The 16,502-nt window shown below is 45.2% G+C and overlaps 1 protein-coding gene across 2 annotated transcripts in view; it reads left to right on the forward strand.

Annotated features, from left to right (window-relative positions):
- Window positions 1-6,730: 6,730 nt before the first annotated feature.
- Window positions 6,731-16,502, forward strand: part of LOC106561369 (chromatin remodeling regulator CECR2) — a 53,036-nt gene continuing 43,264 nt past the window's right edge. For both annotated transcript variants that reach the window (XM_014125244.3, XM_014125245.3), the window contains exon 1: window positions 6,731-7,039. In XM_014125244.3, the coding sequence (XP_013980719.3) occupies window positions 6,920-7,039 (120 nt within the window). In that variant the 5' untranslated portion in view covers window positions 6,731-6,919. The remainder of the gene's footprint in view (window positions 7,040-16,502) is intronic.

The following is a 16,502-nucleotide window of genomic DNA, read 5'->3' on the forward strand; positions in this document are numbered from 1 at the left end:
TAAACATGCACACACACCCACACAAGCAGCCCGATTGACACAAATACATGCATAAACACAGAGGAACACAGGCACACACACACACACGGAAAAACACAGACATAAACACTATGTAAATGCAAATGCTGGCATAGGGCAACACAAAATGTTTCCTCCTTTCACATTATTGTTAGATTGAATCCTCCAGGTTCTAGGTGAAGAGATATATTGCAATGGGGGTTACCTAACTTTCTGCTCAGCCATCCTGTCTCTCATTGGGCTCCAGGCCCACTTCGGTTTCCTTCCTCTTACTCCTCCCATTGGCACAGCAGCTCAGCCCAAAGGTGTCATCACCAGTACCGTACCCTTACCGGCCCACCTGTCTCCAGCACAAATGCAGCTTGCCACCTCTATGGTATCAATGTGGTGTCTGTTCTTCCACGGTGGGGAACCAATAGGGTTCCTCTCCCCTGTATTTTGTGACACCCACCACCTGAGCTTAACCGGTGTCCTCTGGCCAGTATTCCTGCTCTGCTGTGCCACACAGGAATACCAGTGGTCTCTGTCTGTTCCAATAGAGCAAGGCCACACCAATGACAAGGGTCAGGTTACCTTTTCCCATACCTCAGTATCATACAGAGGTCCTATTTATCTCTTTGTAAACTCTCTGAACTGCAGGGACAACTCTTTATGGCAATAGTTGTTCAGAGTATTGCAGAGGATTGAATGTCCACACACTGAATAAGAATTTTGACCGTAGACCTTATGATTGAAGGCCATCTTGGTCATTCATTAGTCGGGTCCCAGATCTGTTTGCACCATCATGCCACTCCATTCCACTCCTTGTCATGTTGGCATAGGACAAGGAGCAGCAAGGAAGTGGAAGGTCAGCACAAACACATCTGGTACCCTGGTTGGTCATTCATAATTCTGAGGCAGAATGTCCTGTGGCTCCCACACAGAAAGAGAACATCTTAAGTCTCTCTAATCTTATTGCTAAAAGGGATAAGATGATTTGATCTACCAAGGAGGGCAAAACTGAAAGATGACAAGCTTACCAGTTTCCTTTAGCTGTGTTTGAGATCCACCATTTACAAAGGACTGAAAAGAGATTCAATGTGAACTTGTAACATTGGTTTGACAATTTTTTCTGCTAACAATAATTGTCAGAAGCTGGTCTGTTATTATGCACATTATTACTCAAGCCGTAAAATCGACATCAGGTGTTCCCACCTACCCTCTTCTCCTCTTGTCCCCTTTCTTCCATTCTTATTTTTTTCTCCTTATTTCCTTCTCAGCTCCCTAATAAATATCTCTTAATCTCCCCACCTCCATTCCCCTTCTGTCTATTTTTACCACTGTAAACCATCTCTCTACCCTCGCTTCTCTCCTCCTTTGAAAAAAATAATGAATTCTCCTTTCTCCATCTCTCACCTTAGTTTTGACACCATTCACTTGATTTCGCCTCAGTTCTTATCTTCCACCACAACCATCCTCCTAACCGTTCCTCTGGATCCCTTTCATCTTACAGCTCAGTCTTTTCTAGTGCCCAGTCAGTCACATTCTGCACATGCCTTTCACAGAGCCTCTCTGTGAAACTTTCTTTCAGCTTCATTCCATTCACACTAGTCCCCTGCCAAAAACGCAGACAAGAGTCTTTACCCCATGCCAACTTCAAACCCCCCAAACCCCAACTGCTTCAAACTGCACCAGATCATCCAGCTCAGGCAACATAACTCATTTTTTGTCTGAAAAATTGGTTTTATCATGAGAAAGACAGCAGTGGGGAACTTACCCCTGTCAGTGCATCCCACAAGCAGGATCAAGCTGTCCACTTTCCTTTCACTTCAACAATGTGTGCAGCAACGGTAGTCAAGCAAGAGCGATCTGCGAGAGCAAGCCGTGGCACTGATGCCGTTGTACATACACAAGCATTGTCCTCCTGCCTAAGTCCCTCCCTCTTGTAGTGACTCTCTGTGACACAGCTACAGCAACACAGCTCTGCACTAACGCAACGCAACATAAACTCTCACACCACACAACAACGCCACAGAAACGAAATTCCTCACTCACATAACATATTGACTGTGCAAAAATATTGCTATTATAATGCAATACAATTTGAGCTGCAATACAAAAGCACTTTATGTATGAACGAACCTATTCAGTAGCAGCACAAACGTAACATAATATCTCAGACACAATATGAGCCACAACTGAAAGAAACACTGATAATTACAACTCAATTAAACAACAACAGAAATGAATAGTGGAAACTCTATTCAAGCATTTCATTTTTTTTTATAATAATATACTGCTCAAAAAAATAAAGGGATGTAACGCCCTGGCCATAGAGAGGGGTTTTTGTTCTTTATTTTGGTTAGGACAGGGTGTTACATTGGGTGGACGTTCTATGTTCATTTTTCTATGTTTCTGTTTAGAGTTTTTCCTGACAGGACTGTTTGGCTGTCGTTTTTGTTTATTTTTGTAAGTGTTCTCTTTTCATTAAAATTCTAATGATGAACACATCCTCCGCTGACCTTGGTCTAATTCTGACAACGGCCGTTACAAGGGAACACTTAAACAACACAATGTAACTCCAAGTCAATCACACTTCTGTGAAATCAAACTGTCCACTTAGGAAGCAACACTGATTGACAATACATTTCACATGCTGTTGTGCAAATGGAATAGACAACAGGTGGAAATTATAGGCAATTAGCAAGACACCCCCAATAAAGGAGTGGTTCTGCAGGTGGTGACCACAGACCACTTCTCAGTTCCTATGCTTCCTGGCTGATGTTTTGGTCACTTTTGAATGCTGGCGGTGCTTTCACTCTAGTGGTAGCATGAGACGGAGTCTACAAGCCACACAAGTGGCTCAGGTAGTGCAGCTCATCCAGGATGGCACATCAATGCAAGCTGTGGCAAGAAGGTTTGCTGTGTCTGTCAGCATAGTGTCCAGAGCATGGAGGCGCTACCAGGAGACAGGCCAGTACATCAGGAGACGTGGAGGAGGCCGTAGGAGGGCAACAACCCAGCAGCAGGACCACTACCTCCGCCTTTGTGCAAGGAGGAGCAGGAGGAGCACTGCCAGAGCCCTGCAAAATGACCTCCAGCAGGCCACAAATGTGCATGTGTCTGCTCAAATGGTCAGAAACAGACTCCATGAGGGTGGTATGAGGGCCCGATGTCCACAGGTGGGGGTTGTGCTTACAGCCCAACACCGTGCAGGACGTTTGGCATTTGCCAGAGAACACCAAGATTGACAAATTCGCCACTTGCGCCCTGTGCTCTTCACAGATGAAAGCAGGTTCACACTGAACACGTGACAGACGTGACAGAGTCTGGAGACACCGTGGAGAACGTTCTGCTGCCTGCAACATCCTCCAGCATGACCGGTTTGGCGCTGGGTCAGTCATGGTGTGGGGTGGCATTTCTTTGGGCGGCCGCACAGCCCTCCATGTGCTCGCCAGAGGTAGCCTGACTGCCATTAGGTACCGAGATGAGATCCTCAGACCCCTTGTGAGACCATATGCTGGTGCGGTTGGCCCTGGGTTCCTCCTAATGCAAGACAATGCTAGACCTCATGTGGCTGGAGTGTGTCAGCAGTTCCTGCAAGAGGAAGACATTGATGCTATGGACTGGCCCGCCCGTTCCCCAGACCTGAATCCAATTGAGCACATCTGGGACATCATGTCTCGCTCCATCCACCAACGCCACGTTGCACCACAGACTGTCCAGGAGTTGGCGGATGCTTTAGTCCTGTTCTGGGAGGAGATCCCTCAGGAGACCATCCGCCACCTCATCAGGAGCATGCCCAGGCGTTGTAGGGAGGTCATACAGGCACGTGGAGGCCACACACACTACTGAGCCTCATTTTGACTTGTTTTAAGGACATTACATCAAAGTTGGATCAGCCTGTAGTGTGGTTTTCCACTTTAATTTTGAGTGTGACTCCAAATCCAGACCTCCATGGGTTGATAAATTGGATTTCCATTGATTATTTTTGTGTGATTTTGTTGTCAGCACATTCAACTATGTAAAGAAAAAAGTATTTAGTAAGATTATTTCATTCATTCAGATCTAGGATGTGTTATTTTAGTGTTCCTTTTCTTTTTTTGAGCAGTGTATATAATTGAAACAATCAAGGGAATGGCAGTAACTTACAGCATTACCGCAACAACTGAGTGATTCCACCAACACAAGCTCCACCCTGCTGTGCTCCAACTATCTGATTTATATGAATATTAATTTTTAGTATTGATTTATGTTAATGGAAAACAACTTCTGACATTGATAATTAGTCACATCAATGGCATGTACTTGCATCCCAGCAGTAGCTTTTCATAAAAGTAAATGTCACTTTTAGACAAACATTTCTTATTTTGTGTTACAATCTGTTGTCACATTACAGTACAAAGAAAATGTAAAAGGGGCATAACTTACAAGAGAAAAATATAAACGGTAGAACAATTGTTCTTATTTTTTGGAGTGGTACAAAGGTCAGAGCGACTGTGAAACAGGTGGAAACAGGCGTACATTCTACATGCAGAGACAGACTGAACTAAATGTTCACTGCCATAACAACACATGGCTTACAAACCCTTTTATTGCCTGTCTTTATGTTTGCTATCTCATTATCTAGGCCTATTGTGTTTATTTTCTTCCACAATGAAAAGGCTGTTTTACAAAGAGTGGAAGCATTATGGATGGTATTTTTGTGGAGAGGAGGACTTTCAGAAAGCCCCAATGAGAGAGCGGCTCTCACACCCCAGTTGTTGAAGTGGGTAAATGTGGCCCCCAGACTACCTGGTGTCAGGTTACAAACCCTGGACTCCCCTTAACTCCCGATGGAGAGGATTTTACAACTTTCACAGAGTAGTCTGTGATTATGTAAGGTATTCGTATTCCAAAGATCCTCTGTTAGGCCATATTGAGACAGTGAGTCCCGTCTCAAAAACTGTGTTTCCAGAGGAACAATGGAAAAAATCATCACTGACAATGTCGTGGGTATGATATTGACCAACCTAGGGTTGGATGCATAATCCATCCAAACTTTTGCTACTGCCTTAGTTTCATAAATCAAAGTCCTATAAGAGTACCCTTCCAGACAGTACTCAGAATAGTCTAATACAGTACTTACACACTAATGTCCCTTGCCACTAGAGTGCTTCCACAATCATCTATGGATATATTATATTTATGTATATTCTTTATTATTAATTGTATTGTTTTCATTTCACTTTGACCAGTGTTGTTGGAGCTTGGAGCTTAATTACCCTGTAATTACACCTGCAACCCTTTACATGTGACTATTAAACTTATAATCTAACCTAATTGCTCAAAGAAACGTGTGATGACAAAGATCATGCTCACTGAGGTGACTCATTGATTTTCACCATACATGGTCTTTTAATCTTAAAATGATGGTCAACCTATGTTAGGACAAAGCTAGTGGGCTGCATGAAATGGTATTGGATAGTCTTTATGAGGCACATATATTGCAGTTGTGAATGGATGTTCTGAAATAGTCTGGAGCCTGGATCATTGAACGAAGTCCATGTTCTAAAATGAGTAAGGCTACCTAAGCTCAACCACAGCCACACTGGACAACAGGCAGTCGGGATCTGTCTGTCTCCTAGCAACATGGCAGCACTGAAGGGGCACAGCGGCTCCCAGGGCACCTAAGCCTAAAATATCGACAGCACTGTGATAGCTGTCCACCGACTAGCCCTGAGGTGACTGCTCAATCAACCCCAGCCCTAATAGAATACAGATAGGTTCAATCAAAGGGCAGTTTCCATTTGCTAGTGAATATGTCAATATAGAAAATGTTGATAAACAGAATGTTGTAGTCCGGAAATTGCATGATTGCTGTTTCTCTTCTTTCCATTGTCAAGCTTTTACGAATTGTGTAGCCTACATAAATGGTGAATTATACTATGTTATTTTGGTACTCCATTGAGATAGCCGCCCATTAATGACAGTTCAGAGAGACAAAATGACAGTGTCTAAGGCCAGTGGTCATCACCGCACACAACCTCTCTCCTGTTCATGCGCTTTCCCCTTTCTGCGATGGGGGGAGCCACAGCTTTACATATTAAACTTACTCTCCCTTGAAGGAGACTGCCGTTACAAAACAAATATATTCGAAATGTTTTCCTCGCTTTTCAAGCTAATACAGCTACACTTAACTGTGGTTTTACATAAACTACAAGTTTAAATATAAAGGCTAATTGCTAGCCTATAATAAGAGTTCAATAAGGATATTATTACCTAACTCATCATAACTGGTCCAGGGAGGACAAAAGAAAAGAAACATCCAACAAACAGTGATCACATTTAATTCAGTGTAAATGCCCCTGCACTTAATTTCTGCAACTCTTGAAGACGCGCAACAGAAGAAGCGCACACAATTTTTATGTTGATACCGTAGAAGCGCTTTTGCGAGACCGTTCTGAATTCACTAGCATTCCCTTTAAATGGGGACTGGTCTATCAGTCGAGGTGGTGGTGATGGCCGCATCGTAAACAAAACAAAGAAACCGGCTAATCAAATGTTCGTATCAATATACTTTAATTTGAGTATAATTACATGTAAACAAATAGGTTGATGGGGATCATAAATGCTTAGTGACAAAACATTTATGATACCCAGGATTTTGTATATTTAAATACGCGGCGTAAGCAGCTAACTGAACACCCCTCCTCGCGCCAAGCTGGTAGCGCCACCCCATCTGTTCAGCTCTTGTGAAATTCTGATTGAAACAGATTGTAGCAAGCACTCTCCGACCTGGGTTGCAATGGCAACTGACTGGATGGAATATCAACAGCAACTTTTGTCCTATTTTTTAAGGAATTAACGAGGTTTTACACTGATACCTTGAGCAAATTATTTCTAATGTGAGAAACAAAGTTATACAATTTAAGTTCCGAAAATGTCCCAGGGATGTACAATTTCTGTGGAAGAGATCCAGTCTTGGTGGGAAGTCCCCGCCATAGCTCATTTCTGTTCGCTGTTCAGGACGGCATTCAACCTACCAGACTTTGAAATAGAGGTAAAGAAGTTCTCGAAATTACATGTAGATATTTGGGAGATTTTCTTTTCTATTTTTGGACTGCTAAATTTCAATTTCCTTCGTATTTGGCTCATAGAAATCGTTTTGTAGGGCAGTTGAGAACTAGCTAGCTAGCTCACGTTAGCTAATCTATTCAGAACTTATCTGTGTTTATCTAACGCTAGCCAAGTTAGCTGCTAACTAGTTAGCTAGTAAGCTACCAGCTAAGACAGAACGTTTGTAAACCAGTTAAGTCCCAGTTGAAATAAACGGTAGTTTAATTTCATGATATAAATAATATTACTTTGTTGTTATAACAAGCAATGCAGTTAACGTCAGTTAACAAGTTAGACCAATGCCATTGGCAATGGTCGTGTGTTGTATTTTGATAGTTCTTGCCAGCCGAAACAGAACCATGTGGTGTGAACCGTTTGTTTTCATTTGGTGAAATCTTCGCTCATGTTTACAGCCATCCAGTCATAGTTAATCGCACGTCTTTGTCCAAATGTTACCTAGCTAATTTACCGTTTTATAGTTTGAAACAAAATGTTAATTATATCACCATAAATAGCTCGAAGTTATAACGTTAGCTAGTTATCTGTAACGTGTAACTTATAATTCATTAGAGCGTTAACGTTAGCTATTATCTTTATTACTCTCAATTTCAAAATAAATCACACGTGAATAAAGGCTGCTTACAGTTTAATCTATGTTGCCATGTTTTTATCAAGTACAGTCAAGTTCATGACGAGAGCTTCGAATTAATTGTCTAGCGTGCTCTGGACGGGGTAGTCAGGGTAACGTTTGCCATTCTGGCATTTTCATTCGCTCGAATGTTTTAACGTTACTATGATGAAGCAGTCGTTCAAATGTTTGTTTTCTGTGAAGCTAAAATAAATTCGTCTCTAGAGAGTCGGTGCATGGGGGGGCTGGCTAAGCTTCACCTCTAGTTTATAGTAAAGTTGGTATTGTGTTTATATATTTTTCCGCGAGCGATATCGTGACGCAAACGTCTCGATTCTGTAGAACTCGGGTTTGATCGATCTGCACCGTTTGGTTTTACGCGGGTGCGCGTGAATTATTTTATCAATCTTTAACCGCGTCACTAGACACAGATCACATGTGCTGCCACTGTAGCTGATTTCAATAAACATTTTATTTTATGGATTGCCTAATCCGTGACGCATAACAGTAACGAAATCTATGATAATGAGGGTTTAATAGCATATTGGTCCTGCGCAAATGCTCACCATAAACCCACCGATTTGACGTCTTAATCGGGCGTACTCATGGTTGTCCAAGGTCACACTTCTATTGTGCTCTAGTCAATAATAAAGTAGAGGTAGGCTATATATCTGAATAAATGTTAAAGCTCTTACATTTTTTTGATATTGCCAATCACTTCTACATCTGTAAATATCATTTGAAGTGGTTAACATGTACCTACCTCCGTTTCAGAAATACTATTGGGATTATGTAAGAGGGAGAGTGTATATACTGAAATCTGTAATTTTGTCACTCTTAATTGCTAGAGGACAATCTCTTGTTTCCCAGTCTATAAAGAATCAAGCTCTCTCTGGTGTAATTATGCAATGGATGATGATAATACAAATCTAAGCCTAGACTGATCAAATGTCATTGTCACATCTTCACTGCTGCATGGACCAGGGTAGTATATAGCCTTGGACTACATGATCTCACTCTCAACCGAACCAATATTCATTGCATCACGTTACATTATGTTTAGGGGCTCTGACATTTGGACATTACAGATTGCATTTTTTTTTATTGAACCTCTTCAAGCAAGGTTATTTTGAAACCCTTACACAGGTAGGCTATTTATACACTGGCCCAAACGGAACTGAGCTGAAAGGTTGCCAGTTTTCCTCACTATTTGGGACAAACTAAGCCCCATCAGTGAATTGTGGCCCTGGATGATCTTATGTGCTTCATTACCTGGCCTGTAATGGCACAGAGCTTAGTGGATGGCTCTGTTGTTCCTCGTTTGGTTTGTGCTTAGCCCTAATGTGCGCTCTTAAATGGCTGTGCTGAAAAAATCAGGTGGCTTGCTTAGTAAATAGCACACAAATCCAGGTCTAAGAGGATCTAGTGTGTCTTTGATGTGGCCTTGCCTGGGAGGTGATCGTATAACCACGCCAGAGTAAATGATCAAGGCCTGTGTCTCACTGGACAGAGAACGGAGGGTCCATGCGCTTTAGGAGATCACCTCAAGCTCTTTCTGTAGTCACCAGCATGTGTATACATATTTAGCCTAAATCAACTGTTGCTCAGACCAGACTAGATTTTCCGTTAAGGAGCTTATTCTATTTTGAAGGCTGCATTTTAGCCTTTGGTGCCATTTCTCTGATGCAAGATCTAGTTTTATAATGCTCATTCTAGCTCTGACACCTTGAGGATATGGGGCTGTACAGCTAGGATGTTCTAACCATGTTTAACCTGTTTGGATCAACTCGACAGTTCACAGTAGGTTTGAGGAGAGAGAGGTTCCTCTGAATGATTCCTCCTGGGGCTCAGTGAACACTGGTGCTCTGTGTTTAGGCAGAAGGGGGGACTCTTGTCAAATGTTTTTATTTTGCATTCACTCTGCATACCATGAGATACCATGGTTTCACCAAGCAGGCCTACAGTGACATGGATTCAGACCACCGTTGTCTAAATAAGTGGTCTAACACACCTCTATTCAGTATTGAAATAGCCTATTTCTCTGAAATTCAATATTGGCCAGTCTCACCAAACTTCTAGAAGTTGAATAACATTATTTTATATAGAAGATGCAACCAGAATGTTTCTTTGAACTCTACCACCAAAAATCTTAGAAGATACTGATTTCCTGTGTTTGTGCTTGTGCTCTGTCTGTGTCTTGGTGGCACTTAGCTCTGTGCTGCGCTATCTGTGAGCATTGAGGTTGGGTTACTTAAGACTTGGGTTGGAGTGATGCTGGAAGTGGCTGTCATTCCCCTGACAGAATGGTCTTTCCTCTGGTATCGAGCGCCCAGGTGATTTTGAGTTGAGCCTGGTCGCAGTGTCAACATTACATGACATTCTCGCCGTCCAGCATTGTGGACACAGCGATGCATGTCTCACTGGACAGACAGGAGGGTCAACATTGTAGCCACTGAGAGCTTCAACCAGCTGTCCCTGACACATTCATTGGGTGTTGTTAATCTTCTATTCTGGTTTTGTCCCCAGGTGTCAGAATTGGCAGATGGGAGGAAAGGGTATGCTAGCCTCTGAGTAATGAACTTCTTGTGTAGAGAGGATATAAAGAACGGTTTTATTTGTTACCAGTGTCATCTCTTCAGAGGAAATTATCAGCATGCGAGAGAGGCAAACATGTAAGGGTTGACTTGAAGAATGTATGTTACGCCTTTTGCTTTAGCTCCGCATGGCTCTAATATCTTGTCTCTTGGTCATAAAGCTCAGTTGGTAGCGAGAGCTCAGGATGGTGGGAATGGTTCAGTGGGCAGAGTTCTCTGTGGCTTTTTTTTCAGGAGCCCCTTTATGAATGTCACAGAGCCAAACTTTGTACCATGTGAAACCGCTACCAACTGGATATTAACAAACCCAGTGATCCAGTGGGAAGGTGGTGTTGTCGAGCGGTTCTTTTCTTTTTCGGGCCACGGTTCCGGTGGCTGATAATGGAGATTTTCTTGGCAAGTTCACACAACGGCTCCTTGCGCATTGTTCCCCTGTTACACTTCGCTGTCGCTCCCAGTCTCCACTGGCCGGAGGGAGAGGGACTCTGCAGGAAGAGGCCCCAGCCGACCTGGCCGTCCCCCTGCTTCTTTGTCTCCATGGAGGCACGCTTGATTTCCTGGCAATGTGGCTGTGAAATGAGCCCTGAAATCCCAGAGACTCCAGGCATTCTGAGCCTCCTCTGGATCCTCCAGAATGTGCCCTCCACCTCCAGTACTGCCAGCCTGAGCCTAACATTCTACTTGAGATATGTGTGTCGTGCTGGTGTTTGGTGCAGCGTGTCTGATTCCATACATCTTCATCTGATATCTGGAGAGCGGCAGAGAAATTGGCCTCTTTCTGGGGCCATTTATTAAACTTAAGACGGGCATAATGACCGGGTACTAATATGCATTGAGGGTGAATCAATTTAAGAGCTGGGTTGACGAAGCCAGTCTGCAGGGCTGGATGCGGATGTAATGGAAATCTGGCTGCTGCTATCTGCACTGATGATACACTGAAACGGGTCCTGGTCACTATGGAGCCAACCTACCTACTGTAGAGAAGATCCCTCAGCACTTGACCTGGCAGTTCTCAACAAACTGAAATGAACAGGGAACCTAGTATGTTGCTTACTGTCCTGAAGCCATTGAAAGTATTTCACTCCAATGACTTCCAACTCCTACTTTTAAACCAACTCCCGCCTCCATATTGTACTGATTGCTCATCACGTCCCTGTGAAAGCCAGCCCTCCTCTCGTTCTCAGGGAGTCTCCCCGACCAACTTGGGCTGTGATGTTCAGTGTGCCAGTGCTGAATAGCCTTTATTCATCCAGCCCCCAGAGCGGTGCTACTCCAGCCCTGGCATCACCATGACTAAATCCCAGATGGTGGCTCTTTCTTTGCCTTCCCCCTGGAGGGTGGAGGTGCTGCTGACTGGGTGCTGCTGCCTGCTGCAGCCTGTCTGGACTGGGGGGGCTTCTATTCTTCCCAGGCCTGTGCCTGATTGTAAAAGAAGATTTAGTCCTATTAGATCTGGCAAAGCGGGGAGCTGAGTGAGCAAGGCCTCTTGACTAAAAGCAAATGGATTAGGGAGAAGGATCTATAGTGGTTTGTGATGTTCCCCAAATTTAGACAGGGCCCTCTGGTACCCGCTAATTCACTATGTGGATTATATGTCAGAGATAGGCAGCACGCTTTAGCTAAATCCTGCTGAGTCTGTGTTGAATTGGGGGCATTGATCTGAAAGGGGCCGTCCTCAGCGGAGCTCCTGGGGTTTTTGGGAGGAAGTGAACGTTGGCTGTGGGATCTGCGCTGTCAATAAAGGAAGGGTCAGTGGGCCATGTTGCAGCCAGCGCAACGCTGCGTCTTGAAAAGGATCAGTGGTTGCTGCGTTCATCCTGAATATCTTTACCTTTTAACCCTGGCCTGCACAACTCTTTTGTCAGCCCCAAAAGGAGAAAGGACCCCCCACACACACAACAACAATGAGTCTTTCATCAGCCCAGTTTGTTTTATAATACAATATCGGCTGACTCCTCCACCCGGAGTTCTCCCTTAGCTCTGCTGCGCTACACACCACACCCTCTCCCAGCACAACCCTCCACTGCTCATCCTATCAAAGTGTCACACATGCGAACCTCACATGGCCATGTCGGCCTAACTCCAAGCCCAATCCTTTTCACACCCCGCTGTCACCCCTCAAGGTTGTGGATCCCTCATAAATACACACATTCTTAGTCCTTCACATGCACTATGTCTCTCTAACAACCATACCCAGGCACATTGTAAGAGCTGACTCTCCCCTCCCCCAGCTGTGATTGACAAGTGAAGCAGCAGTACATGCATCAGATGGTTTCACATGGGGAGCTGGGGGGTGAGGGGCACATACACTGGGGTTTGTTTCAGCCAACTCTATTGTTGCTGCTCCCCATGGCTCCCTCTCTCTGTCTCCAGTCTGGGGACGGCCTCTACCCTAACTGGTCTGCTCTTTCAAGGGCTCCACTTATTTTGGCTTGTAGAGAAGAACGAACAGAGTAGAGGGTAAATTACTTATGAGCTTCTGAGAATCAGGTCTTGTCTAAGGGGATTCCTTGAAAGCCAGCTAACAACCAAAGGCAAACTAATATGTATTTAGTGCGGCTGGCAGACGTGTTTACATCCCAGTCTCAGTACAGTGTGATGCAACATAACACTTTGAGCAGGTAAGAGCGGGGTGGGAAATATGGTGTTCTGAGCATTGGGGAGAGTGTGTGCAAGGGGAGAGTGTGTGAGGAGGGGGGGCATTAACCAGCGGGAGTGTCACCCCTCAGACTGGGAGAGGGGGGGTTACTGTTTGTGTGGGAGGGAGGTGCGGATTGGGTGAGACGTGAGGGACCTGAGGCTAAGGGAGGAGGAGATGGTGTATATGGGCACAAGCTCGAGTGCTTAGAGGGTGTAGTCAGTCTGAAACAAAGACTCAGTCAGATACACCTGTTGGGTCTTAGCAGTTGTTAGTTGGAGTACTTATCGCCTGTTTTGGCTCTTCGAAATGGTTCTGTCAAGCATGCCCTTCTCTGTGATATTTTTTGAATAGTCAGTGTTCCCCTGTCTTTAGTAGGCAACATAACTTGCATAAGGAACATTTTGCTGTACTGTTGTTTTTAGTTTTTCATTCCCGCTCTCCTGTCTCACCGTTCTGTTGTCTCACTGCTTTTGTCCGTTCTCTGTGCCAAACTCATGTTGCTGCACTTCTAGTCCCACCCCTGCTCTCCCATTTTGCCTCGTGGTGTTTTCCCCAGCTCATTGCGCACTGGGGTTATTGTTATCAGGGATCCTTGGGACGTACCAAAACTTAACCATTTTAAATTTCACTGAGGTGACATCAGTTGGACGTTCCAAGGATCCCTCCTCCAACCACCACATTGGTCAAACAGTTTTTTCCTCTGTTGGGCCAGCAGGCTAAATGTTAATGGGCCGTGTGTGTTGGTGTAGGATGTGTGATATGGTAGGGAAATGAGACCACTGGGTTGTCAGCGTAAAGCAGGAAACTCTAGTTCTGAGAGGAAGTGTATGTGTTTACCCGTGTGGCTGTGGAGGAATGAGGCTGCTCGCCTCCCATCTCCTGTGCTTAATGATCCTCACCCAGGGGGCTCTTCTGTCTGCACGGCAGTGAGCTCAGCCCGGGAAGGATCTGTCGAACTTCAGTCTCCCAAGCCCAGCCCCCTCTCTCCCCTCGCCAGCACAGCAAACTGTCACACCTGGCCGACTGGCCGTGACATTGAGACTGCAATGACATTGAGACTGCAATGAAACACAGCCGGCTCTCCTACTTGAGTGATCATGGGAATCTGCAGTTGCTATGTGTGTGCCTCCTTGTTTTCCCTATGTGTTGTATGACGCTGTAGATTACCAATGGCAAAGTGGTAGAAGATGGGTCCTTTACTAGGTGCCACCTTTGGCGTCGCCTAATGGGAATCCTGATAAATAAAATCAAGATGATTCACATGTAAACAGTTTTGTTGGGTTGTTGTTTTCAGGGGCCAAATGGAGACCATAACTAGGTAGCACGGAGGCCATCATGTTTTGAATGTGTCAGAACGTGGCCCCAGGCTTTACCAGCAGTAAGTGCGAGATGGGCGGTCCTATCACCAGAGCTCCAACCAACTCACTATGCATCCAGATAGGTGGTATGCAGGCATCCAACTTGTTTATCTATCTTTGGTTCTTCTCAAGGTCAGGTATGAGACTGTATCTCAATGCTCTCCGGAGCGAATGCATGGCACATCCTGAGGATGCGAGGGCGTCTTCCTGTGTTATGGTGTGCCTTGCTACGTGTCGTGTGGGAGGGGAGGATTGAGTGTTGTCAGTTGATGGCTCCTGTAGGAGCCATGTAAGAGGAGGAGTGGGAAGGTAAGTGAGAATAGCCTTCACACAATGAAGGCAGGCCTCCCAACCCCCTCCCTCTAACTGCCTGCTTGAACCCCTCCTGGAGCTGTTAACGGCATTGGCATGGAAAGTATCTGCAGTGAGGCTCTGCAGAGAAGCCAGCCCTGATAACATGGCCTCTCTGGGTCTGCTGGAGCTCTGGAGCCATCAGATACAGCCCCAGTGGCAGGACTTATCACACAAGGCCACACATTGTCGTTGGGACACGAGCAGTGATTGGGAGAACTGGGCGCTTTTCTTTTATCTTCAAATGCATCCGCCACTCTACTCAGACTCTTCGGTTGAGACTGTCTTGTAGAATCACTGACTGAGCATGTGTTCTGTTTTCTCTGTAGCGTGGCCCTATGGTGAATGCTTTAAATGAGCAGTGGCCTTTGACACTGGGCCTCCCTGGCTCTACCTGGGGTATCTGCCGGCCTGCGGAGTGAGGAGCTCTGGGACCTTTGTGCACACATTCAATCAACCTGCTGTGTTAACCTACCAGAGGCTCTGTTTACGTAATCATCAGCAAATGTTTGTGAATCGTGTGGGTGTTTCTTCTCTTGATGCAAGAGGCTCGTGGCTGCAACACACAAACTGAAGTCCATTCCTTTGAATGGGATTGGCCCATCGTTGAGTGAAAATATGTCCTGTGTTAGTCAGAGCCACTGACATTGTGTAACAAAGGACATAATGTCAGTGGCTCTGCTGACTGTAACACAGGACATATTTTCAGTCAACAATGGGCCAATCCCATATTATGGCAGTTTTGACACCAGTGATTTTCTCATAGCAGAGCTTAGGGTTCCTCTGCTGTGAGTCATAATGCCAGAAGCCAACCTCTGACCCTGTATTCCAAGTGTGACGCTGCAAGCGACACTTGAGGCATAGCCACAAACACACTCTGATAGTGATCTGGCCAGCTACCCTACCTTAGCAAGCTACAGCAGAGCCATTGACAGTGCTGAAGGGGCTGAACGTGCGCTTTAGAGGATGTGACACACCCTTGACTTGGCATTGACTCACCCTCCAATCATCTTTCAAGCATTTGACTCCCTTGAGGAGTGTTTACCAGGCTGCTTTGTCAAGTTTTAGTTCCTTGGTGATAAGTCTATCAACCCTTTGATTTGGATTGTTGACAAAGATAGACAGGCATATCTTTGTCTTATCCATGTTCTATCTGTACCATGTGCAGATCATCGGGTTGACCTAGTGTAAGTAGTTCCTTGGGGTATAGAGCGTGTTTTTGCTGTGTGTTTGATCCCGGCAGTTTGAGCTCCTTGCAGGAGAGCTCCAGCTGCAGTGAGTGTTCCTCATCACGGCCCTTAACACACACTCTGCTTGATTAACGGTGAGCCCACAGAGGGATCTCCGTCACACTGAAGAAAGGGCACACACCCCACACTAATTCCCTTTCCTTTGCCATCTGAGCTGCCGAGTGGCACTTCAAAGGTGGAGCGGGGTGGTGTTAATCCAGGACTGCTCTGCTGGGCTGGGCCCTGGCTCCCTCAGACGGCCCCAGGTTTGAAGTGTGATCAAAGTGCAGTCTGCCACTGATAGATGGGGCCCAGGTGCTGGCTGTCATGGGACCAGGAAGTGCCAGGGAGCGTGACACAGGATCTCAGTGTCCCCCTGTTGACGGAAGGGGGGGTCAGAACCAAAAGTCCTCATGATAACCTACAGTACACACACACGGACACACTTACATTCACAACAAGCCTACACACTCATACACTCCCTCTCTCTCTCTCTTTTCCAAGGCCACACACAGATACATTTTTGCTATCATACATGTACATACATATATTGTACATGTGCTATCATAACACTGAGCGTAGCTCTTGAAAGAGCCCCATGTTCTA

Source organism: Salmo salar, chromosome 10, assembly GCF_965601325.2.
Source record: "Salmo salar chromosome 10, fSalSal1, whole genome shotgun sequence".
NCBI lineage: Eukaryota > Metazoa > Chordata > Actinopteri > Salmoniformes > Salmonidae > Salmo > Salmo salar.